Below are 27,212 nucleotides of genomic sequence, written 5' to 3'. Positions count from 1 at the left end.
CAGCTCGATGTGGGTGTGGGTAAGGAAATGGTGGAAGATAATAAGACTAAAGAACCAATTAACACTCAGGAGGTATTATGAGAGACGAAAGCCTAAAGAGCAGTATGATTTGGGGCAGGGCCAGCTCTCAGATCATTTTAATAGCGAAGAAAATTATGGGAGACCTAACTCTGACAAGGGCTTGTTACGATAACTTTCCTGCTTATTTGAGCCTGCACTGTGGCCATTCACACACAAAGCATCACACATCCCATCCAAACCAGCATCTCTGCCACCCACCCACAACTATAGAGCCAACTTTCTCACGTCTATCTCCATCCTTAGGAGCTCGTGGCTCTTTCAAAACTCAGCACATAGGAAACGAGGCCCAGCTCTCACCGGGAACCTGACCCACTTCCCAGTGCTTCTGGGCTCTACAAATGAGGGCCCCATCCAAGCCTATGAGTTGACCAGCAGCCTGGATGCCGTCAAAGCCTGAGAACTCGTGTCTGAATCTCCAGGTCCCACATAGCCAGATGCACAGTGATGCAAAAGCATACAACATTATGTATACACACAAGAGGCACATGTGTCTGGAATTCGTTAGTAGTAGCTGAAGGCCCTGGCATGCCCATTCATTCATTTTCTCTCCCCCTCCCTCCCTCTCTTTCTATCTTTCCAAAAGAAATAAATAACAAATAAAGCGTACTGAAGATAGGAGTGGTGGTTCATGCCTATAATTCCACCACTTGGGAAGCTAAGATAGGAGGATTATTGTGAGTTCGAGGCTAGCCTGGGCTGCAGAGAGTGTTCAAGGTCAGCCTGGGCTAGAGTAAGACCCTGCTTCAAAAAAAAAAGTACATAGCTCACTCATCACTAGAAATCATTTAGTGACCCTAGCCCAGACCAGTTTTACTGGGCTATGGGAACAGAACACAGATTTCAACACATATTCTAAAACACCACACTGGACCCAATTCTATGTACAATTACCACAGGTCAAACAGAAACAAAGTCAAAAATAATTCTGAGCTGGGCATGGTGGCACATGGCCTTAATCCCAACACTTGGGAAGCAGAGGTAGGAGGATTGCCGTAAATTCAAGGCCAGCCTGGGTCTACATAGTGAATTCCAGGTCAGCCTAGGCTAGAGCAAAACCTTACCTCAAAAAAAAAAAATTCTTAAAAAAGGAATCGGGGCCTGGAGAGATGGCTTAGTGGTTAAGGAACTTGCCTGTAAAGCCAAAGGATGCAGGTTCAATTCCCTAGTATCCACATGCCAGATGCACAAGGTGGCACCTAAGTCTGGAGTTTGTTTGCAGTGGCTAGAGGCCCTGGTGTGCCCATTCTCTCCCTCCCTCCTCGATACATAGATAGCTATGTGCCTCTTTCTCCCTCTTAAATAAATTTAAAAAGAAAATGCTGAGAATATTTTTATTTATTTATGAGACAAACACGAAGAGAGGGAGGGAGGGGGGAAGGGAAAAAGGAAGGAGGGAGGGAGGCAAACACAGGATAAATATGGGTATGCCAGGGCCTCCCACCACTGCAAAGGCAGCCCAAACATATGTGCCACTTTATGCATTTGTTAGCTATCTTTTGTTGGTATGAAGCCTCACCAAAGAAAAAGGCTTCCAACCTGCTCAATATGAACCAGACAGTACTTGCTCCCAATCTTGAATTCAGTACAGCAGGCCCAGAAAACGCTGCACAGGTTCTGGGCTGGGAATGACACTATTTTCCATGTTTTTCCCTTTGCTCAGTAGAAACTGAAGCTGCTAGCCATAGTCCTTAGCAAGAGCCCCAAATCACTCACAGATAAGTTTTAGCCTTAGCAAAAGAGCCAAGCTTTCTTTTTTGTTTTGTTTTTTTTTTTTTGTTTTGTTTTGCTTTGCTTTTGTTTTTAGGTTTTGAGGTAGCGTTTCACTCTAGCTCAGGCTGACCTGGAATTAACTATGTAGTCTCAGGGTGGCCTCAAACTCACAGTGATCCTCCTACCTCTGCCCTCCCAAAGTGCTAGGATTAAAGGCATGTGCCACCATGCCCAGCTGGTAAGGTTTCTTGAAGCAAGAAGATAAAACAAGGTTCTGCGCAGGGTCAATCAATAGCTCATCAGTTCTCATCAGAAAAGTGATAGCAGATAGGGATGTGCACGTAAGGGATCACTGTGGAAGAGGAGGCAGAAAAATGTGCCAAAGGTAGGGGAGGGCTTCTTACAATGCTGTCATCCAGATAATAAGTGGCCATGGCAGTTGTGGGGGTGCACACCTTTAATCCCAGCACTCAGGAGTCCGAGTAGGAGGATAGCTATGAGTTCAAGGCCAGCTTGAGACTATATAGTGAATTCCAGGTCAGCCTGGGCTAGGGTAAGACCCTGTTTTGAAAAACAAACAAACAAACAAACAAATAAAGGCTTTGAATAACACTTGATTACCTTGCCAGAGTTAAAAGGTAAGACCCTATTGCTGAAGACATCACAGAGAGTCACAGTTCATCAAAACAACACACCGGAACTGAGAGGGAAACCAGCAGCCCTCACAGTGTTAGAAAATGCTATGGGAGCTGCTGGGGGACAATAGTCAACAGCATGAATAAGCAGGGGACCCTGGGAGCTATGCAATCAACCAGCCAGGCAAGAAATGCACACTTGTGCATAGTGGCACACAGCTTTTCTGGGTAACCAACTGTTCTCTGATTAGACATGAGGCCTGTTTAGTGGGGAAGAACCCAAATCTGATAGTGGAAACCAAGTCAGAATCCCATAGCTGGGAAACCCATGACTCCAGAGAAGCCATCACTGCTCTCTGCACAAGAGTGGGCTTGCCAGGCGTCGTGGCGCACGCCTTTAATCCCAGCACTCGGGAGGCAGAGGTAGTAGGAGGATCGCCATGAGTTCGAGGCCACCCTGAGACTACATAATGAATTCCAGGTCATCCTGGGCTAGTGTGAGATCCTACCTCTGGAAAAAAAAAAAACAAAAAGGAGTGGGCTTACACACCCCAAACACTCCAATAACTATGAAATCTCTTTAATCCAAGCTGTTCTCACTCCTGGCTAAAGAATCTGTTTTATTTTACAGGTGGCAAAGAACACTCAGGAGATATTGACAACTACACAGTGAATTCCAGGTCCCTCAACATGATAATAGAAGACAGCCAACAGCCTACCGTAAGACGCCACCTGTACCACAACTGCAGGGCTGAAGAGAAACTGCAGAGGAAGCAGTGATGTAAGTACTGCTCCCACTGCCAACCCGACAGCCAACTCCAAGAAAAGGCAGCAGACATTGCGGGCGCTCAAAACGCATTGAGGGCTAGATAGATGGCACAGCGGTTAAGGTATTTACCTGCAAAGCCTAAAGACCTAGGTTCGATTCCCCAATACCCACGTAAAGCCGGATGCACACGGTAGCATATGCATCAGGAGTTCAATTGCAGTAGCTAGAAGCGCTGACATGCCCATTTTCTTTCTTTCTCTCTCAAATAAATATATATATTTTTTAAATCGCGCGCGCACACACACACCACTGAATCAGAAACCCAGAGGTTACAGAGAACTCAACACTAAACCAGACCGCTAAGTCAGGGTAGGAAGACTGTAAAAGCCAAGGGTGAGTAGAAATATTCCCACCAGCACCAAAGACTGACTGAGACCTTATTTACCCAACAATGAACAACAATGAGCACCCTACTAGGAAGGGCCCTCAGGGAAAGAGGGACCAGTGGGGAGAGGAGATATAAGACCACCACCTTTATATAAACAAGAAAATATTTTTTTAAAAAGTGGCTTTGATATTCATGACTTCACAGTGGCTGATGCTAGCTATATAAGACCTGCATAATGGAATGGGGAAAAAATGATGGCATCAAAATAGGAGACTAGGGCTGGAGAGATGGCTTAGCGGTTAAGCGCTCGCCTGTGAAGCCTAAGGACTCTGGTTCGAGGCTCGGTTCCCCAGGTCCCACGTTAGCCAGATGCACAAGGGGGCGCACGCGTCTGGAGTTCGTTTGCAGAGGCTGGAAGCCCTGGCGCGCCCATTCTCTCTCTCTCCCTCTATCTGTCTTTCTCTCTGTGTCTGTCACTCTCAAATAAATAAAAAATAAAAAAATAAAAATTTAAAAAAAAAAATAGGACACTAGTTGAAAAGAAGGGATTCAGTAGAAGAAATGATAAGTGTTGGGAGGGGAGTATGATCACAGCATATTATCTGTATTTATAAAGTTGTCAATAAAAGTTTTTTAAAATTCCAACAATAATAATAATAAAAGGGCTTGGGGATGTCTCCGGGTGGTAGGTCACCAACTTAGCACATGTGAAGCTCTGACAACCCCCCACCCCAGCATATCACACGGCCCTCCTCCAAAGGCCCAGAATAATTCTAGCTATGCAGAACTAAAACAGAAAGCAAGACCAAGCAAAGCTCATTTGCTTAGAATGACTCACTCAGGTAGTCAAAGAATGAAAGCACGCTACCATCATGCTAACCGCTCAGAGCTGGGAGGGATCCGGCCCAGAAAGAATGCCTGCCTCGTCTGTGGATCCCAGATTCAAATGTTTAGATCTGTATGTGAGTTGGAATAAAAGTCAACAGTAGAGACCAGGAAGCTCGAAAGGGGCTATGAGGGAGGGAAGAGAGGGGCGACAGCAGAGTAGACATGTGAATAGAGGGCTAGAATATTAGTTGGGGAGTGGGGGAAAAGGTCTAAGCGGGTCAGGGAAGGGGATGGAGGAGAGGAGAGGAGAGATGAATGTAAGATGTTATGGATAAGCCTTACAGAAACCTACTCGTTTGCTAGCTAATAATATATGCGAGAGAGAGAGAGAGAGAGAAAGACAGAGAGACTGGGCAGAGTACGTAACGTTGTGCCCAGAAGGCATAATTATTACCAAAAAAATCCTAGTACCAAGAGTGAAATACCTTCTAGCGAGTTGTTGACTAGGGAGGGCCCCTGGTGCCCCCAAAATATTACAGGCCATTGCCAAGGCTCTTGGTTTTCCACCAGAACTAGATGGTAAGACCCTGCTGCTGAAGACTCCACATGCTTGGGCTGCAGGTCACTGAGAAATCAAGCTGGAGCTGAGCTGGAAGCCTCCTCTCTATTAACTAGCTGTCAAGATGCGAGAAAGACCCACATAGCCTGTTGGAGAAAAGTGTTAACCAGTAGTGGACTCTGCAAGTTTTACAGAGAGCCAGCCAGGCTGAATGTACCAACTGGTACAATGATGTGACTGGACTCTAGGCCTGCTCCATGGGAGGAACTTCCTACCTGATACTGAAAACCTAATCAAAAGCCTATGGCTTGGGATATCATAAGCCCTAGGAGGGAAACTACTACCGTTGTCTGCCTAAATGGACATACTATATTATGCCCACCAAACACTTATGTTTATGCCCACATATTAATGCAACTTACTCTCACTTTTGGTTAAAGAAGCATCTCTTTTCAGGTGGTGGTGACCAGTGGGTTGACTCAAAACTCATCGTAGTGTAGAAAAGAAGTGATGGTGGAGCATTCAGGACTAAATGAGACACATCTCAATCACACCCTCCAAGGCTCAGGGACCACTGTGCAAGAGGTGGTAGGAAGAATGTAAGAACCAAAGGAAAAGGAGGAGTGCTTTACAATACTGTCAGCCAGATACAAAGTGGCCTTGATACTTGTTACAGTCAGGTTCAGCATTGCTGGTAGAAATCTCCCAACCAAGAGTAGCTTGTGGGAAAAAGAGGTTTATTTTGGCTTACAAGTTCAAGGGGGAAGCTCCATGATGGCAGGGGGAACATCTCCCCCTGACCAACATAAGGTGGACAATGCAACACGGGAGAGTGCCAAACACTGGCAAGGGGAAACTGGCTATAACACCCACAAGCCCGCCCCCAACAATATACTGCCTCCAGAAGGCATTAATTCCCAAATCTCCATCAGCTGGGAACCTAGCGTTGAGAACAACTAAGTTTATGGGTGACACCTGAATCAAACCACCACACTCCTCCCCTGGCCCCCATAAACTGATATCCATATGTGATGTAAAATACAATGCATTCAGTCCAACTTTAAAAGTCCCCATACTTTTTAATCAATCCCAATAATGTTCATACATCCCCATAGTCTAAGATCATCTACCTGAGCCATAATACCAAAAAATAACCTCAAAAAAACCATAATGGCACAGAATATTCACACTGCAAAAGATGGCACTGGGCATAGCAAAGAAACATTCAGCCAATACAAGATTTAAAACAACCAGGGCAAACATCAAACTCTGTAGCTTCAAGTCCAACAACTCTAGTAACAAATATCCAAGTCCGCTAATTCTAACCAGCAACAAGTCTCTGGCATTCTAATTCCGCACCTCCAGCTAGGCTACTCACAGTCCTGGGAAACTTCATTTGGGGCTGGCAGCTTTCCTTAGCAGCCATCTCATTGTCCCGGCAGCTCCAATTGGGTCTCCACTGCAATCCACAGTTCATCCTCATGGTCCCAAGGGGTCTCCATGCAGGCAACCAGCAAACCTGCTTCACACTGCCCATGGCCATTTCCAAAACACAAGACTGTTGCAAATTCAATGACCCTCTCTTTCCTGCATTTCTTATACTCCACAATACCACAAAAAAGTGCCAATTTGTTAATCCAGCAGGGAATAAAACAGATTTTGAAAAACAGGATACTCTTTGAGCACTCAGTCCCCTTCAAAAGAGTATACATTCTTCATGTTGCCCCAGAGCAGGTCAGCTGGCCCAATCGCAAAGGTTGTAATCTCTTGATTGCAGCTGAACAGGCTGTTCAGTCAAAGATTTTTCTTTCTGTGCAATATCCCTCTACTCACACCAGTTCATTTCTACGCAAAGCAACACTGCCTAACTTCTCAGGAACCAGGCATAATAGCAACCTTACCACACAAATTGCTAGCCCAGTCCAGGCAAAGCTCTTTATCACCCTCATAAGCCAAACCTCACAGTCCATAGTTCTTAGTGCATTCAGGCCTTTCAACTCTGTCCAGAATGGTCCATCAAGCTGTACTTACAGCACTGCAAGGCGTCTCTTAGGCCAAGGTTTCAAATCCTTTCACATTCCTCTTGAAAATCATCTCTAAAATGCCAAAGTCACATAATCCAGCGTCTAGCAGCAATCCCATTACTCGGTACCACTTTACTGCTGTGGTGAGGTTTGCATTGCTGGTAGAAATCGCCCAATCAAGAGCAGTTTGTGGGAAAAAGAGGCTTATTTTGGCTTACAAGCTCGAGGTGGAAGCTCCACGATGGCAGGGGAAAACAATGGCATAAGCAGAGGGTGGACATCACCCCCTGACCAACATAAGGTGGACAATAGTAACAGGGGAGTGTGCCAAACATTGGCAAGAGGAAACTGGCTATAACACCTATAAGCCCGCCCCCAACGATACACTCCCTCCAGAAGGCATGAATTCCTTAATCTCCATCAGCTGGGAACCTAGCATTCAGAACAACTAAGTTAATGGGGGACACCTGAATCAAATCACCACAATAGTCATGGCCTAACATGGGCTGATGCTACCTATACAGACCTATATAATGGGAGGGGGGGAAATGATGACATCAAAATAGATGAGAGGGTCTTCCGGTTAAGATGGCAGTGAAGTAGCTATGCCAAAGTAGCTGGGGTGAGGCAGGGGGAATAAGCAGACAAACCATGCAATCCACTCTTCTACTGAAAAGTGAAGGTGAGTAAGGAATTATTAACCTCAGCAGAGAAGCAGGAGAGACCCAGAGCTTCTAGCAACAAAATAGAAGAGACACTGGTTGGAAAGAAGAAGGGATTCAATAGTGGGGATTTGGGAGAGGGGGGAAGGGAAAGTGGTGGGAAGTAATAGTGACCATAGTGTATTGTCTATACTTATGAAAGTTGTTGATTAAAAAAAATAGTTTTGGGCTGGAGAGATGGCTTGGCGGTTAAGCGCTTGCCTGTGAAGCCTAAGGACCCCGGTTCGAGGCTCGGTTCCCCAGGTCCCACGTTAGCCAGATGCACAAGGGGGCGCACGCGTCTGGAGTTCGTTTGCAGAGGCTGGAAGCCCTGGCGCACCTATTCTCTCTCTCTCCCTCTAACTGTCTTTCTCTCTGTGTCTGTCGCTCTCAAATAAATAAATAAATAAATAAAAATTTAAATAATAGTCTTTAAAAAAAATAGTTTTAAGCTGGGCATGGTGGCACTCACCTTTAATCCCAGCTCTCCAAGGCAGAGGTAGGAGGATCTATGTGAGTTTGAGGCCAGCCTGGACCAGAGTAAGACCCTACCTCGAAAAACCAAAAGATAAAAAAAAAACCTTGGAAGAGATCATTTACCATTTTCTCAACCTGGTCAAATTTACAAGGTTATTCATTAATTAAATGTAAATAATACATATACTTCATATACTTTTCTCTAGGCATGGCATTATTTCATAATAAAAAAAATTGAGGGTGGGACAGATCCCCTCATATGTTCCAGAGCACAGTGTGTGACTCGAAGAACTGTGATTCTCTGGTCACTTACTCAATGTTTTACAGACTTCTCTGCAAAGAAAAAGGTGAAAAGTTAAGAGTTTGGAAAGGTCATATAAATAGCCACAAATTAAAGAGAACTTTAAGAACAGATTTTTCTATCTAGGGTAAACAAACATTATTTCAACTAGTAGTGATTCATGATGTCAGTACTGAAAGACAGTCTATGTACAAGATCTTGAAATTAAAATTATCAACAGAATCCTGGGGGAGGGGGGAAAGAAATGCAAAAAAAAAACGGCAACATGGGCCAGGCATGGTGGCACACGCCTTTAATCCCAGCACTTTGGAAGAGGAGGTAGGAGGATCATCGTGAGTTCAAGGCCACCCAGACACTACAGAGTGAATTCCAGGTCAGCCTCGGCTAGAGTGAGACCCTACCTTGAAAAAGCAAAAAAAAAAAAAAAAAAAAAAAAACAAGGCAGTATGAAATGGCAAACAGACAGAAATAATTCCTCTGAACGTACAAAGTGTAACTTGGGGTAAGGCCTGAGCAGGAGCATGGAGTGCACACATGTACACTCACAAATGGGAGGTTGAAGTCATTTTCAAGAACCCTTGTTTAAAAGCAAAGCACCCAGGGTTAAGGGTTTTGTTCCGTTGGAGTGGTGGGGTAGGGACAAGAGTAACTACTGACATATGCCAGCTTTTTAAAATAAAAGAGAGAGGAGGCCTGTTTTGTACTACAACTTACATTGCTGAGCAATGCTTGAAAAATAATTACCATGAGCTAAATATACAAATACCATTAAATACAAACTGTCATTAAACAAACATTAAACACTTAGAAATGAAACAGATATAGCCAGAAACATTCCCTGGGAAGAGAGACTGTGTGTGTGTGTGTGTGTGTGTGTGTGTGTGTGTGTGTGTACACAAGTGAATCACTAAGTCTTAAGCTATGTTTTTCATGACAAAACCCAGTTTTCTGCAGTGTCCTCGCAGTGAGGCAGAACCAACCGCACTGGGCAGCTCTAAATCTCTTCATGCTGAGAGGATCACTTCGTATCTAGATGGCACGTTTCTAAAAAATGTCCTTCAAAGCAACCCATTAAGCACCCTATGAATACAAGGAAAGGAAGGATGGAGACAAATCTATCTTCTAACACCAGCCAAATACAGGCTACTGGAGACAAAAAAAAAAAAAAAAAAAAAAAAACCAAGCCAAATAATCCTTCCAGAAGAGGGTTGAGAAATATGGGCGTGGAGCTGGAAGGAAGGAGGGTTCTAATCACACCTTCAGTCACAAGCTGTAATTAGGAGGAACACAAACACAGAAGCTCTGCTCTCACCTGGGCTTCTGGATCAAGCCCTTCCCACCTTCCTATTCTCATTCTCACTCCTCCCCTCCCTCCTCCCCCCTCTGTAAAAACGCTAAAATAGAATGGATTTCCACAGCAAAACAGTTACAGATGTTCCACCGCAGAATACATCCCAGATCAAGACCATGTCACTTGATACTCAGGGCTAGGGACCAGCACTGGGACATGTGATGCTTGCTGCTGCTCTGTGGCCTTTTCACCTTAGCAGCACCCAGGGCTCCCAAGCTTCCCGGTGCCTCGGAGACAAAGAACAATGAAGTCAAGCCTCCGCTAACCTGTTGCTTGGTGGGACTTGGCAGGAAACAAAAGCAATCCCACACCCACCGGGAGCGCAGTGCCTCCCTCTCAGCTCGCCTGTTCATTTTCCCTTCGGCTGTAGGAAAACAGATCTGAACGTAGCTGGTGGTGAAAGAGCGATGACTACGTTCTTGAATACGAAACAGCTCGGAAACCCTGAGGAACTGTGAACACCCTTCTCAAGCTGTGAGACCAAAATACACAATTCATCCTTACTTTCTCCCAAGACAAATCACACCATTAAATTAAAAGGGGAGAGAATTCATCTACCGAATTACACATTAATGGCTCTTAACCCGTAATTAAAATAATCGCCACCAGCCAACTTACAGCCAAGCCAACCATGAGCACATATGTCAAGACCCTAAGTTTTCGGCACTGAGTATATACGGAGTATAGGAGTCAGCCATCTTGAGAAAAGTCATCAGGCCACTTTACTCCCTGGGGACTCCTCTGGCCAGGGCCTCCCTCCCCCATCACACCGTCTAGAATCCTGTACCAGCAAGGAAAGCAAATAACAGTGAGGCAGGTCACCTACAACATCCTTTATCCTTCCCTGAACATCAAACAGCCCTGGAACTTGGATCAACTGGCACATGAGGGTCAGAGGCTGGACTGTGGGCTGCAACGTGGGATTGTGACCTCTGGGCAAGCGCCACCCAGAGCATTTTCTTGACTGCCGGGGCGGGGGGCGGTAATAATTAATTAAGGAGATGAAACAGTAACTTTGGAGAGGCAGTATGGGAGGGGAGACTATAGAAGTCAGATCCCCTGGACTCCAACCTCAATTCAATTCTGCAGCAAACCTGAACCAACCTGCACAGACAAGAAATGTTGGGCCTCAGTTTCCTTGGCCAAAACAAGAAGTCTGAGGCCCTGGGTAGCTCTGTAGTAATGAGATAATTAGAGAATCCAAGAGAGTCTGTAATTAAGGGATGGTTTACACAGCAGTGGCTACAGCTGCAATGGAGAGAACCTTCACTGACTTTCCTGTTGTTTTCAAGTCTGGCTTCATCCTAAATTACTTCCTGAGACTCTGGTAGGCCCTGAACTGGGATCTGGGGTTGTGGTCGTCAATTCAGCAAGTGCCCTGGTCTTCATGAAGTTTCTGACTTTCTTGTAGGGTATGCTCTGGGGGGGTGGGGGAGGGGAGAGGAGGTACAGATAAGAGCAGACTGGAGGCTGACCTATGACCTTTCTATGGAGACTGAGACACAAGCAGGCTTCCTGTGGATGTAACTGTACCATTCAGGGTGTGAGGCAGGATGAGGTGGCTATTGTGTGGCAGCAGTAAACCATCAGGCTCCTGGGCATGTGTACTGACTGAGAGCGCAGTTCTGCAGAGTTACTCCTCACCCGTGTAAGTGACTCGTTAGTTCTCAGAAGTTAGCCAGATTCTTCTCCTGTTCCAACTGTCCCCCACCCCAATCCTACACTGTGGCTCTTCCCCCTCTACCCCCACCCCTCCGCTTTCCATTATTCTCTTCCCAAGTGTACTTGCAGAGGACTACAGCGAAAGCCAGGAACCAAGGCGGTTACCATAAAAAAAGGGGGCTCAGCCATTTAGAATAGGTCTGGGCTACAATGTGGCTCAAGAGGACAGCGCAGGCTTAGCGTGAATGATGCCCTGTGTTTTGCGCCCGGAGGGAAGGGAGCATGTGCTGCAGTGAGATCCAGGAAGTCCTTGTATGCTATACGGGATCACTAACTGAGAAGAATCATTTTTTGCAACAGTTTCTGAAGAGAATAAAGATAAGGAAGATGACTTAAATACAGCTAAGCTGGGAAAATTAAAATAACCATCCACATGCCAATTTCTATAGCTAAGAAGTTAACTGAATCACCCCTTATTCACAGGAGGCACGAAGCCCACTGGGTCCTAGGTGAGCTTGAGTGCTGCCTATCCCAGATCTGTTCCGTCTTCCACCTAACTACCCCCATCCCCCGTATGCTGGGAGGAGGGTGTGCTAGAAACAAGCAATCTCAACCCATCTAGGCTGAAAACACAATTGTTCCAACTTCTTTCAACACCAACCCCCCCACCCAAAAAAAAACAAACCCCACGTATGATTTATGCCCATCTTCTAAACACTCCTCACAGTTCAGACCAGATGTGGGCAGTGTTTACACTGAGAAAACCGCTAGGACCAAAACAACTCACTCTAAACACCGCACAAGTTTTGCTGTGCTTTCTTCATTTCCTGTGTATTTATTTTGGTGTTAAAATAATATTACCTTTCGTAATAAGGAAAACAGAAGCAGATGTTTAAACCAAGTAAATGATAAATCAATTGTCTCCCCCATACCTACTCAGCTTTCAAAGTCAAAGTTTCTTCGTTAAAAAAAAAAAAAAGATGGAAATGAGAAGAAAATGAACGACTTGTGTATGTGGCACACGAACAACCATAAACCCACCCAAAAGCTTCCTCATCTCGACCCACCCAAGGCACAGAGTATCCATCTGGTATCTGTCTGGCATTGATTTCCTAAAAACCCTTCTGGTCCTCACTGAGGCAGGTCCTGGTGTTCCACATATCAACAAAGACAAACAGAAACTGCCTTACAAAGTTTTTGTCTCTTGCTGATTGAGGGAAAAGGTTTTAAAAAGAAGAAAAATTAAAAACACTATCTCATTAGTTCCGCTAGACACAAGGCAAGCCTTGCTGCTGGTGCCTTCTGAAGAAGCCAGCCCCTGAAGTGAATGGGTTCAGAAACCAAGCGGGCATTTTGCATGGCAGATTCAGAAACCAAGTCACCAAAGTTCTTGTAAGTGGAGCTAGTGAAAATTAAGTAATACTACTACTTTCCAGAAAAATTTAAATATCAGATCTTTACCCATAGAGATAGTTCCTTAGTTTGTTTTCCCCTTGCAGGAAAGAGGGTCAGTTTTCAACTGATTTAGAAACAGATCTGGAATTTTGAAATGAAAAAGCTCACCCAACAGTCCTGTCCAAGGGGTGGGGGGGGGGTAGGGGGAATGCTCATCTAACCATGAGAGAAACATGGAAGCTGACCCTACTAGATCATGGGAATCCATCTCCAATTCCTATGTGCTTACCACCAAAAAAAAAAAAAAAAAATCAAAACAAAACAAAAAAAAAACATTTTCCCTGTGAGTCTGGGGCTGCCCTTGGGCCACACAACCCTGGGCCATTACCAGTTTTCCAAATCACACGTAGGTAACGTTCTAAAAGCTGGGAATAATGTTTTCTCTTCTTACCACTACCAGAGACAGCTAAAATGCTGCAGGGAGGCCCTTTTGGAGTTCCTGGAGGGGATTACCATGAGAATTCAGAGCGGTTTGGCGTATTTTTAACTTTTGTTCACTGAGCTTTCTGGTTGCCATGTTGTGTAATGGAGAGTCGAGGCGCATGCCTCTCTGTCAGAACACTCCCCGAGCTACACAGGAAATGGGGCTTCAGACAAAGAGCCGGCCTGTGCTCCCTGGCCCGGGTGCCCTGCCAGGCCCCCAAACTCAACAGGGGGAAAAAGAAAAAATCATAGTCTGGAACAATGGCTGTGGAAAACAAAATCTCACTGTGACTTTTTGTCTCCTTCTAGATGACAACCCAGGGCAGGACTGTAGCACGCATGAACACCGTACACAGTAGCGTGTGTGTGTGTGTGTGTGTGTGTGTGTGTGTGTGTGTGTGCGCGTGTGTGCAAGCATCAAAGCCCCCGCTCCTCAAACACAGCATGTTCAACTTTTGCTTTGAGTTCTAGAAGTTTCTCTCCTAAGACAATTCCAACAGAAATCATGGAGCCTAAACTGTAAAGATCTCGTCAGTGTGCTGCGAACACAATGCAAACTTTTCAGCAGTTTCCCAGCCTCCCCCCCCCCCCCAACAACAACCTCCCCGCTGGCACTGCCAACGGTACTGAGCCGCGCCTCGTCGGGACTGGCCTCTCCCCCCAGCAAGCGCTCCACAGTCCCAGGAAGAGAACGAAATGCTCACAAGGCACTCAGAACCCAGAGGAGGAGGAGTGGCCATTACGAGAGCAAAAACAGAAGTACATTTTGGAACATCTACCTTCGTAGCACAGCACGCCGATACTGTTGTTCATCTTGTCCAAGTACTGGTAGTTCAACAGGTCCATCTTCATAAACAGCATTTATTGAGTTAGCAAAAAATAAAAAACAAAAAAACAAAAAACAGCGCTCTGCCTTCACCCCCAAAAGAGAGTTTCAAATCCAGTCAGTGCCGAGTAGTTTCCCAGGCTCTCCTCCTAAAACTTCAGAGATGGAGGCCGGGCCCCAGATGATCAAAACCAACTATGTGAAAGTTTAAAAACAAAACAAAACAAACAAAAAAAAAATGCACACATACACACACACACACAAGAGACCCACACAAAACCCTCTAAGGGCTCACTGGCACACAAGTATTGTATCCTCAACCGAGCTTTAAAAGATCCTATCAGAAGTCTGTCTTGGGGATAAAAAGGGAGTTTAAAAAAAAAAGAAAAGAAAAGAAATGAAGGAAAACACGACGCACGCTTCCGAGGACAAAGGCACACTGGCTCCCTCACAGCCCGCTGCGAGTTGACTGGGCTGACATGCTGGCTATGCTTGGTATGACTCCTATGTAAACCAGCTTCCTCTGGGGCAGGGGGCCGAGCATGCTCACTGGAGCCCGGCCTCCGCACAGGGCCAGGCCCCCAGCACACGCAGCCAGCCCTGCCGGTGAGGAGAGGAGGGGAGCTGCCTGGCTGCTGAGGGGCAGCAGAGAGGCTCTGACTGGAAGCAGCCAGGCCGGGCAGAACCAGTGGTGGGGAAAGCAAGCCCAGAGAGTTTCTTTTGTAGGCGCTGAGCACAAAGTTAAAATAAATAAATAAATAGAAAAAGAAAGAAAGCCAGCCAGCCAGCCCATGGTGGAAGCAAACATCCACGGAATTTAACTTTCGTGTGACTTCATTCCAGGGGCTGGGAACGCCAGCGTTTCTGCTGGGTGCTGAGGCTCTAAACAAGGTTTGTTTCCTTCGGAGACTTGCTTTATTGATGCCCACTGATACAGTTAGTATATTTTACACGTGAGTGTTGATGTTACCTATAACTTCTTTCCCAGCCTTTGGGGCAACTCAGATGGACGGGATAGCGATGACATCATCTTTTATAGCAGAGCAAACCGAGCCTTGGTGGGAATAAACGATTGGTCCATAGCCACCAGCACAGTTTAAGAACTACTTTTACTGATCTTCCCCAAGAGTACACTCATGAGCTGGGGAGATGGCTTAGCAGTTAAGCACTTGCCGCTTGCCTGTGAAGCCTTAGGACCCTAGTTCAAGGCTCAATTCCCCCAGGACCTACGTAAGCTAGATGCACAAGGTGGCGCATGTATCTGGAGTTCATCTGCAGTGGCTGGAGGTCCTGGTGTGCCCATTCTCTCTCTCTCTCTCTCTCTCTCTCTCTCTGCCTCTTTCTCTCTCTATCGCTCTCAAATAAATAAATAAATAATAAAAATAAATTTAAAAAAGAGTACCTTCATAAAGAAACACAACACAACAGACACATACACACATGGCAGAAGGAGAAGAGAAAGCTAATAAGACTAAAATATCCAGAATTAAAAATCTATAAGAAAAAAAATCTCTAAGAAATTAAATGGGAGGATACGCAGCCATTTTCATGTGCACAGGCACCCCCTATGTATCACCCTGTGGCATGTTGCTGCAAGATTCTTCACTGGAAGGACAATGGCCATAAATGTCCCATCTCCAATATTCAGCACCACAAAAAAATAGTGCTCAGGAGCTGTTGACTGAATAGCCAAGTCACTGATTTATTTTCAGCATATTAAAAAAATAAACACATGAACAATGGGGCTGGAGAGATGGCTTAGTGGTTGAGGCACTTGCCTGCAAAACCAAAGGACCCAGGTTCCACTCCCCACGGCCTACGCAAGCCAGATGCACAAGGGAGCACATGCATCTGGAGTTTGTTTGCAGTGGCTATAGGCCCTGGCATGCCCATTCTCTCTCTACCTGCCCATTTCTGTATCTCTCTCTCAAATTAATAAAAAGTTTAAAAATTTTAAAAAGCACATAAAAAAAAACACATGAACAAAACAAAAGACAGACACCTTTCCTCTTTGCTGAGGACAGAACCACAGACAGACTAACAGCCACCATAGAAAGTATTTCCACACTGATTTCCACGCTCATAATGTGCTATTTATGTGCAAACTATCAAGGGAGGTGCTAGGTTTTAGACTAAAACCTGAAATTTTAATACTTATTTGTCTTTATTTATTTATTTGACAGTGACATATAGACAGGGAAAGAGGCAAATACAGAATGGGTGCACCAGGGCCTCCAGCCATTGCAAGCTAATTCCAGACGCATGTGACACCTTTTGCATCTGGCTAACGTGGGTCCTGGAAAATCGAGCTTCGAACCGGGGTCCTTAAGTTTCACAGGCAAGCGCTTAACCGCTAAGCAATCTCTCCAGCCCCTGAGATTTTACTCTTTAAAAAACTAATGTCAAGGCACCGTAAATTGAAAATGATTCTAGCAGCTGGGTGTGGTGGCATATGCCTTTAATCCCAGCACTTGGGAGGCAGAGATAGGAGGATCGCCATGAATTGGAGGCCACCCTGAGATTACATTGTGAATTCCAGATCAGCCTGAGCTAGAATAAGACCCTACCTTGAAAAACCAAAGAAGAAAAAAGAAAAAAAATAAAGATTCTAGCCATTGCTGTGTTTTGCAGTGACAGCCACAACTACGGCAAGTTACTTTGAACAAGCTTTAGAAACTCTCACGACACCCAGGTTTTGTTGGCCATCACTGTTGCTACCAGCATGGCTGGGTGATAGCGGCTGAAGTAAGCGATCAACAACTCAGGATTTCACAAGCCTTTCACTTGTTAGGACACTTATAAACACTCAATGACACATTCTAGGAACTGAAAGCTGTGTACCAGCAACCACTAAACATGCACACACACAAGACAAAAGGGGGGGGGGGTTAAAGGCAGGCGTGGCAGTGCACGCCTTTAATCCCAGCACTCGGGAGGCAGAGATAGGAGGGTCACCATGCGTTCGAGGCCAGCCTGAGACTACATAGTGAATTCCAAGTCAGCCTGGGCTAGGAGTAAAACCCTACCTCAACTCCCCCCACCAAAAAAAAAAAAAGGAGAGGGGAAAGCTAAAACATGATTCAGTATATGGCTGAAACCATACAGCTGAAAGGCCAGGAGTGACGGACTCAGAAATTGCCCTGTGATGTCACAGCACCAGTTAACATGCAGGTTCTTAACCTACAGGTGACAACCACTTGTGTGGACACCCTGACATCAGATTCACTCACAGACCAGTATTCTCAAAACTGAAGTACAATGGGGTGGATTTTAAGTGAAATTAGGAAGATGGGTTTAAGTTTGACACAAAGGAAGAGCCAGATTACTTATACATAAAAAAAAAAGTAAGTAGAGCATATGCCAAGCACATGGGCAGGCTGGCTACATCCTCAGCTTGGGGTGCTGATCTGTCTGTATACTTATACCATGAAAAATACAGCACAGGTAGAATGAGACAGATGCCATCCAATCAAGTACAATGAAAGCAGAACTGGATGCAAAACAAGCCACACTGAGAGGAAGCTGTGGGGAAAAGAACCCAAACATGGCCTTGCCTGTGCGCCAAAGTGAATTCCAAATGCTTTAAAGATAGTTTTTACAAGTTCTAAGTCTTTTTTAACTGTAAAAACAAAATTCTAAGGATTTGCCTAGGTTATCTGATTAGGAACTAGGAAACATTTTCTAAGACAAATAAAATTTCTCATCAAAGAAAGAACTTCACAGAAGAAAATGTGTCACAGAATAATTGGACTGAAAAGACCTAAAAGAAGAGGGGGAGGGGAAAGGATGAAACGTATTCTTTGATGCCACTTGGAAGCACCCAGAGTGGCAAAACATGAAACGAAAGAATGCAGATGTAACCTACATCACAGTGGATGGAGGATAGACGTTCTTAGCACACTAAAACAAAGCTGCACACATGTATCATCTGGGTTTGATGCTCTCCCCCCCACGCCCCCACACACACGGGCAGAGAGGATGAGCAAGTGGGAAACGCACTCATCTATTCCCAAAGCAAGCAAAAAATGAGAGACAGGTGACCAATACATCTTTGGAAGTCTATTCAATCTCAATAGACAAAGAAATAGAGGTTTTACAACATTAAGTAATTTCTTTTTTCCCATCTGCCAAAATAACAAAAAGCCTTTTCTAATCTCATTTATCAGCGGTGGGGCAAGCCAACACTGTAATCTCTGTTCACTGCTACCGTCCAAGCGGTCTCCATAGAGATCCAGGTAGCCAGCACTGCTGTGTGTCAAGTGACTCCAGCCTTATCCTGGCATTCCACTCTACCCGTGGATGAAATTTCATCAGCCAGTCGCAAAAGAAAGACGCGCGTCACGCTACTCACACTCTCTCGACACGGGGCTTTTGCAGCAGCCCCCACTGCCATGCCTGCTCTTGTCTGTGGTGCTGAGGATCCAATTCAGGTCCTCACACATGCTAGGAAAGTGTCCAACCACTGAGTGACACCCCCAGCTTCACAGGGCTACTTATAGTCATGAAAAGCAGTTGGGCGCTGCAGAGAGATGGTTCAGGGGTTAAAGGCATTTGCTTGCAAAGACTGACAGCGTGGGCTTGAGTCCCCAGCACCCATGTAGAACCAGATGCACTGCAGAAGTAGTTCATCCGCAGGTGACATGAGGCCCTGACAATCCCCCCATCTCTGCGTGAAGAGTAGATTAAAATTTTCTTTTTAAAGAAAACTCGAGAACCTGCAGGTCTAAAAGAGAAAGCATTAAAACGTAGCATCAGTGACAGTGCTGCACAGAAATCACAATGCCTGACACTCCCTGGGAATACTTTTTCTTCTCTTTATTTTTGACCAAGTATCTGCCTAAACGGCCCATGATCCTTTGGTCTCACCCTCCCAGACATTGAGATCACCGACACGATCCACCATACTCAGCTACGGCATCTTCTTTTTGATTGAGGCTTAACAAGTAATGACAATAAAAGCCCAATGACAATAAAAGCCCAAGCATTTTACCTGGACCTTCAGAAGACTCAAAGCTGTCTTAAGTCCATGGCTGAAAGGCAGCACTCTAATCTCAGAACCATGTGGACACATGTGAGGTCATCTTCTGCTGTCTACCATTTGTATCACACATTATATCAGCTGCCCAAGGTAGACAGTAAAATTTCTGGAGAAGATCAAGGCCAAGTTCAGCTATCAGTATAAGTCTCCCACACAGCACACAGTAGGCACTCCATTAACATAAGTACAGCTCAGCCTCCTGGTCAGTCTCCACTTTACCAGCGGAGCTGTGGAAGGGTGTGCAGCTGAGCCTCCTGACAGAGCAACAATGAGCCCAGGCTGAGTACTACATTAAGTCACTCTAACTTTCAGAGGGCTGACTATCAGGTTAGAACAGATAACCCAGTCTGGAGAGATGGCTTAGTGGTTAAGGCACTTGCCTGCAAAGCCTAAGGACCCAGGTTCAATTCCTTAGTACCCACATAATCCAGATGCACGAGATGGCACTAGCGTCTGGAGTTCATATGCAACGGTTGGAGGCCCTGGCATGTCCATCTGCCTCTCTCTCAAATAAATAAAAACATATTTAAATTTTTTTTATATAGCCAAATGACTGAAATGACTGTTCAGACATCTATTGAAGCCCTTCAGAAATGGGAAGGTTTTGGCTGGGCATGGTAGTGTATGCCATGCCTTTAATCCCAGTACTTGGGAGGCAGAGGTAGGAGGATCACCATGAGTTCAAAGCCACCCTGAAACTACACAGTAAATTCCAGGTCAGCCTGGGCTACATACAGCAAGACCCTATGTCAACCCAACCCCCACCCCCAAGAAAGGAAAGGAAAGGGAAAAAGAAAAGGGAAGGTTTTAATGTCAAGTCTGACAAGAATCTCTGCAGAGACATTGGGAAATATATATAAACCTACTAGGCTGCTGGGTTCTCCCAGTAGATTCAACTGTTCTTTTCTTTCCAGGATTTTAAGACAGCTAGACACTTAGTTAATGCTTGTGTTTATAAGTGCTCCCATTTACTATATGTTCAGTAAAAATCACTTGAACCTGATATGCAGATAAAAATCCAAACACACTCTCACCACAGGGAGGAAAGTTTTATTAGAGCTCAAAGTAAGGCATCTGCTGAAAAGGTCCACGTGCGTGTGTGAGCTCAAGCTTCAGAGCATCTTCGGAATCCTCGCCATTCATGGTTCAGAGACTCGGTCCTCAGAAGAGTGCGGGCAGTGACCACACTCACACTTGAAAGGCACTGCACTGGACAAGGCATAGTCACTGCTTGTTTTTAAATTTTTAAAAATATTTGGGAGTATGTGTGTACATGGAGAACACACATATGCGTGCAGAGAAGTGTGTCCAATGTACACATTTTTGGGGACCAAAAGAAAACACTGGGCATCCTCCTTTATCACATTTCTGACTTCCTTCCATGAGACAGATTCTCTCACTGAATCTGGAACTCACCATGTTTTCAGTCAGCCTAGCTGAGCAGCAATGCTCCTGTCCTGTCTCTGAACCCTCAGCACTGGGGTTACAGGTACATATGGCCACGGCCAGCTTTTAACATGCACAAGCACTTGGAATTTGCCTGCAGTGCCCATTCATATTTTCTCTCTCTCTCTCTCTCTCTCTCTCTCTCTCTCTCTCTCTCTCTCTCACACACACACACACACACACACACACACACACACACAAAGATATTAAAAAAAAAAAATCAACTACTGCCTTTAATCCCAGCACTCAGGAGGCAGAGGTAGGAGGCTACTCTGAGTTCAAGGTCAGCCTGGGATTTCAGGGCTGGGTTCCAAGTCATTCTGGGCTAGGGTGAGATCCTACCTTGATAAAAACAAAATTAAAAATAAAAATATAATTAAAAACATATAGGTAAGTACATAATAAAACCCTACATTGATGGTAAGAAAGAAGACGTAAGAGATCAACCTTCCCTTTATTTTAAACATTGCTTAGGATGCAAATTCATTAAAGACATCAATGAAACTCTCCCAATGTAGGAACCATGAGGACCAAGCTCCAGCCCACTGTAACTGAAGACTACTCTGTACTCTTTTATAAAATAAATATTTATTTATTAGCAAGAAAGAAAGGAGGGAGGAAGGAACTCTAGGTGCATGCGGCACCTTGTTCATCTGGCTTTATGTGGGTACTGAGGAATGGAAACTTGGTCCTTTGGCTTTGTAGACAAGTGCCTTAGCCACTAAGCCCATACTCTGTACTCTAAAACAAGGCTATGACTCACTTGATCTCGCCCCCACGGACTATGAAGAATGCTCTGCACATAACAGGTTTCCAGCCAAGTTGATAATGACCTACTGTGCAATACTTCAAGTGACCAGTTTGTTGACTATAATTATTGAAGTTGTCAATACAAAAAAAATTTCAAGTGCCTCAAGTATCACTGTAAACTTGAATACCTATTATATTCCCTATGTTGTCATAGTTCACTTCAGTGAAAGAACTAGATACATCATAAAATGTTATTTGTCCAATCTAGAGTTGCTCAAACTAAAACACGCTTTAAAAACAATCAAGTATATTGGGGCCTGGGGTAATAGCCCAGTGATTGTGCTTGCTTACAAAGCCTGGTGGGCCAGGTTCAATTCCTCAGTCACCCACATAAAGCTGGACAGACATTTGACTGCAGCAGCATGAGACCTTGGTGTAAATAAATAAATAGAATAAAAATTTTTAAATGTGCTATTTTTGACAAAAGTTTCACAAAAGTAAATAACATGAAAATCTTAAAGTTTTTTAGGTGTCAAATGGTATCACTTGTAAGTCTGAACACACTCACCATCTGTTAAGTAATACTAGGATATTTTGTATGATATTGAGGGAGTTGAAAACATACTTTACTATATTTAAGATGGTTCTTCAAACCACATTTAAACTTTTGGCGCAACATCGCCCTCTAGGGTCCAATTTTAAATCTCACAGACAATTCTGAAAAGGCAAACTGCGCAGTTTAGGCCATTCCATCTGATGGGCATTGTATTATTTCATATGCAAAAGCCTCTTGTCTCTATTAATAAAAATTTATAGAAAATAGCTTGCTTATTTTTATACTTTGAAAATGTCTTAACAGGGGTGAAGAAGGTGGCTCAGTGGTTAAGAACGCTTCCTGTTTCAGTGTGAGAACCTGAAGAGGCCTGAGAGTCGGCTCAATTTGGATCCCCAGGTCTCACATAAACGGCTAGGTTTGGCAATGCGTGGCTATAACCCCAATCTTGTAGGAAGCAGAGACCCAAGAACTGCCAGAGCTCACAAATAAAGAAATAATAGCTCTGGAATCAGTAAGAGACTCCAGCTCAAACAAGAATAGGATGAAGAGCAACGGAGCAGGACACCAAAGTGTACCCTGCCACAGCCAAACTCAAGGGACCGCATGTGCACATACACACGTACATACCACCCAGAAGAAAAGAGAGTGAGGAAAGAGTAGGAAGAAAGGAAAGAAGGAAGGGAGGCAAAGAGGGAGGGGCACAAGGGAAGGGAGAGGAGGGAAGGAAGGGGAGGGAGGGGGAGGAGAGGAGGAAGGAAGAGGAGGGGAGGGAAGTGAACAAAAGGAAGGGGGAGGGAGGGAATTTTTAAACAAACACCTTAACATTCACTAAACTTTTCAAAAATTAAAAATACTGGCAAAACCAATTTACTGGCCATCATACAACTGAGCAAGAAACCAGCGTTAAGATGAACTTAAGCTATAACAAACTAGGAATGATGTTTTAAAACAAACAGTATAGGCCAGGTGTGGAGGCTCACACCTATAAGCCCAGCACTTGGGAGGCTGAGGCAGGAGGACTGCTGTTTGAGTTTCAAGCCAACCTGGGATAGAAAATGAGATGCTGTCTCAATACATATACTGCTAGTAGAAGAAGTAATAATGCCGATCTATATGCTACTAGTAATAGAATAGTGCTAATCCCTATACTACGGGCAGCGATGGTGCCGGTCTATTATATTAGCAGTAACAGTACCGATTTATATGCTAGTAGTAACGGTACTGGTATATATGCTAACAGTAGCACTAATCTGAATCAGTGCTGGGGGCGGAACTGCGGTGCCTCTTGCAAACGCCCTGCCACCTGCCCTTACGGCAGATCTGCCCTGCAACTAACAGGGACCGAGACTTTTGTTTCTACAAACAACTCAGATTAATTAACCCCCATTCAAATGAGTACTCACCAGTGAGCTAGTACTCTGACAGTCCCATTCTAGAGAATCACAATTTCCACAGATGTTGTGGTGGTTTGATTCAGGTGTGTCTCCCCCCCACCCCCACCCCCGCATAGGTGTTCTGAATGCTAGGTTCCCAGCTGATGGAGATTTGGAAATTAACACCTCCCAGAGGGGGTGTGTTGTTGGGGCCGGGCTTATGGCTGTTATAGCTACTTTAAACCTCTTTTATCCCACAAGCTGCTCTTGGTTGGGTGGTTTTTACCAGCAATGCGAACAGGACTGCAACAAATGTATCTCTGAAAGATTGGCTAGATCTAACTTCAGTGCTAAGATAAAAGAAATCCGCTGGAAGAATATCTCACAAGTTAGACGTGCAGGATGTGTAAGCTTATGAGCTATTCACTTAACAGCTTTCTTTGGCCTTCCATGATCCATTCCTCAGACAGCACTTTTCTACTTCCAGAACCACACCCAATGTAGGGTCCCTCCAGAAAGGGAAAAGCACACTTTAACAGAATTTTAATGTTTCCCTTATGCTACATTCCAGTAACCTACCCCTCAATAAGATATCTCAACCTTTAAGAGTATCCCCCGCTGCCTCTTTCTCTCTCTAAAATAAAGAAATAAATAAAAAAAATTTTTTTTAGAAAGGGCTGGAGAGATGGCTTAGCTAGCCACTTGCCTATAAAGCCAAAGGACTCAGGTTCTATGCCCCAGGACCCACAATACCCACATACACAAAGCAACACATGCATCTGGAGTTTGTATGCAGTGGCTGGAGGCCCTGATGTACACTCATATTCACTTTCTGTCTATCTCTTTCTGTCTCATAAATAAATAAATAAATTTTTAAGGCAGGTACTGAGCTGGAGAAATGGTTTAGTGGTTAAGGCACTTACTGGCAAAGCCAAAAGACCCATGTTCTATTATTCAGTACCCACATAAAAAAGCCAGATGCACAAGGTGGTTCATGTTTCTGCAGTGCGTTTGCAGTGGCTAGAGGTTCTGGTGTGCCCATTCATATTCATTCTGTCTCTGTCACAGAGAGAGAGAGAGAGAGAGAGAGAGAGAGAGAGAGAGAGAGAGAGAGGTATGTACATATATATATAGGGGGGAGAAGAAAATGAATATGGTGCACCAGGGCCTCTAGCCATTGCAAATGAACTCCAGACATATGTGCTACCTTGTGCATCTGGCTTTATGTGGACACTGGCAAATCAAACCTGGGTCCTTAAGCTTCATAGGCAAGCACCTTAACTGCTGAGCCATCTCTCCAGCCAGACCTCACCATAGACCTCCCTGCCTCCACTTCCTGGTATTACAGGCATACACCACTATTACAGTCAGGTTCACATTGCTGCCAGAAATCACCCGACCAAGAACAGCTTGTGGGGGGGGGGGGTTATTTTGGCTTATGGACTCGAGGCAGGGAAAAATGACAGCATGAGCAGAGGGTGGACATCACCTCCTCGCCAACCCTGGGTGGACAAAAGCAACAGGAGAGTGTGCCAAACACTGGTAAGGAGAAAGTGGCTATAACGTCCATAAGCCCACCCCCAACAATACACTGCCTCCAGGAGGCACTGATTCCCAAATCTCCATCGGTTAGGAACTAGCATTCAGAACCCCTAAATTTATGGAGGACACCTGATCCACAACCACCATACCTGGCTCCACAAATCACTATTTTGATAGATGAGGAAACACCTTGTTCCAACTCACACGAAGTGGCAAGATCTACAACTAGAAGCTGTGATTTCACTAAACCTAGGGCCTTTACTAAAAGACACAGGAGTTTGTAAAGTTTATAAAGTCAGCCATGGCTATTACCTTTCAGGGGGTTAACTTCACATAATCAGCTCTACAAAAGCAACCCAATAAAACTCAGTATGAAAAACAGATCATTTGCAATGCTGAGATTAGCATGTGCCTCTAAAGAACTGCATCTTAAAGTTTTAGAAAAAGGACTGGCTCAGCAGTTAAGGTGCTTGCTTGCAAAGTCTAAGGACCCATGTTCAACTCTCCAGATCCCACATTAGCCAGATGCACAAAGGTAAGGCAAGTGCAAGCCCATTAGGTGGCACAAGCATCTGGAATTCAATTTGCAGTGGCTAAGTCCCTGGTGTACCAATAATAAAAAAAAATAAGTTTTAGAAAAAAATTCATCTTCCTTACTTCCTGTGACGCATTACTGGCATATGTCCCAGTGCTATGAGATATTAGTTTCCTGGATGAATGGCTAAGCTGAAATTTTAATGAGGGAAGGCAGTCTTCATAAAACAAGCAAGTGGTTCTTTTTATTTTTTTTTTAATCAAATCAACTGTATTCAGTAGTATAAAACAGAATTAAATGTTTTTGTTTAAAAGTGTTATTAAACCAAATAATAGCCAGTAGTACTATTCAAATATTTCCACAAAGCAAACAATCCAGGTTTTCCAACATCACCATACAGGTCATCTTTGGATGTTTTTCTAATGCTGTGTTTGTGAAGACAGTAACTGCATAGGGTTGTGACAAATCTACCAGCTAAAAGGGCAGTTTTCAAAGCTAGGTATGGTGGCACATGACTGTAATCCCAGCATTTGGGAGGCTGAGGCAGGGGAATACCACACTAGAGGCTAGCCTGGACTATACAGTGAGACTCTCAGTTGGTGCACTGCTTGTCCCACAAGCCTGTGGACCTGACTCTTATCCCTAGAACCCATGTAAAAAGGTAGGAGGGACATACACCAATAATCCCAATGCTGGGGAGACAGACCCTAGGGCTTGCTGGCTAGCCAGTCTATACTAAATGGTGAGTGCCAGACCATGAGGCCCTGCCCTCTCCCTGAAAAAAAGGTGGACAGTGTTCCTGAGAATGATTCCTCAGGTTGTGCGTGCACACACACGTGCAAACACATACATGAAAACTCACATTTGGGGCTGGAGAGATGGCTTAGTGCTTAAGGTACCTGCCTGCAAAGCCAAAGGGCCCAGGTTCAATTCTCCAGGACCTACATAAGCCAGATGCACAGGGTGCATGCATCTAGAGTTCACTTGTAGCGGCTGGAGGCCCCAGCATGCCCATTCTCATTCCCTCTCCCTTCCCTCTCTCTCAAATAAACAAACAAATAAGTATAAAGTATTTTTAAAAACTCACATTTGCATGTACCCTCCCATTCATTTATTTATTTTAAAGGTAGTCGGGCCTGTGGTTACCAGAAAGATGAACTGTGAATTTACACCCAGGAAATAACACTCCATGGAGTGGTTTGAAAGGAGTGCTTCATGTACTTTCCACAAGCACCTCCTACCCCCCTGGAGGTCAGGGGGACTGGCAACAGGACAATAAGGGAATTCTAAATCAGCAGACTGTTGGCTGCCAGCCCTGACATCCTGGCATGTTAACTCTTGCCCAGGACTAGGGGGCACTGTGAGCCAACCTAAGAAATAACTATGCCTCCTTCCCACTATGAACCCTAAAACCATCCTTCTACCTTCAAGGTGCACTAAAAACCACACACATACACACATACACACGGCACAGCGGGGTCCTGGAAACACTTCCCAGAGCAGCAAAAGAGGATTTCTACATACAGGCTGGCAGGGAATCCCCAGAGCTGCTCTCGCTGCACCAGGAACGTGGGCAGTAGGCAGCTGTCCTTTGGCACCTCCACAGTCTTTTCTTTTACTGTTTCCCCTGCACTAACAATGCCCCACACCCAGTAGGTGGTCAACAAATATTTACTGACAGAACAAACAGAAACTCCCGAATCTAAGTAGGGTACAGCAGGAAGGGTGACTGGACCCCAGAGCCTGCCTCTAGACAGTACTGATCAAGTTTGGGACACAGGA

The 27,212-nt window shown here is 44.8% G+C and overlaps 1 protein-coding gene across 4 annotated transcripts in view; it reads right to left on the bottom strand.

Moving 5' to 3' along the window:
- Vgll4 (vestigial like family member 4) overlaps positions 1-27,212 on the bottom strand; it is a 151,205-nt gene that overhangs the window by 66,570 nt on the left and 57,423 nt on the right. The window contains exon 1 of one of the 4 annotated variants that reach the window (XM_004651598.3): positions 14,144-14,731. The exons of the other annotated variants lie outside the window; for them this stretch is intronic. Within the exon in view, the coding sequence (XP_004651655.1) occupies positions 14,144-14,225 (82 nt within the window). The 5' untranslated portion in view covers positions 14,226-14,731. Of the gene's footprint in view, positions 1-14,143; positions 14,732-27,212 lie in introns of those variants that run through there. 4 annotated transcript variants of the gene reach the window in all.

This window comes from Jaculus jaculus, chromosome 14, assembly GCF_020740685.1.
Source record: "Jaculus jaculus isolate mJacJac1 chromosome 14, mJacJac1.mat.Y.cur, whole genome shotgun sequence".
In the NCBI taxonomy this organism is placed as follows: Eukaryota; Metazoa; Chordata; class Mammalia; order Rodentia; family Dipodidae; genus Jaculus; species Jaculus jaculus.
This window is presented reverse-complemented; position numbering and strand designations above follow the sequence as displayed.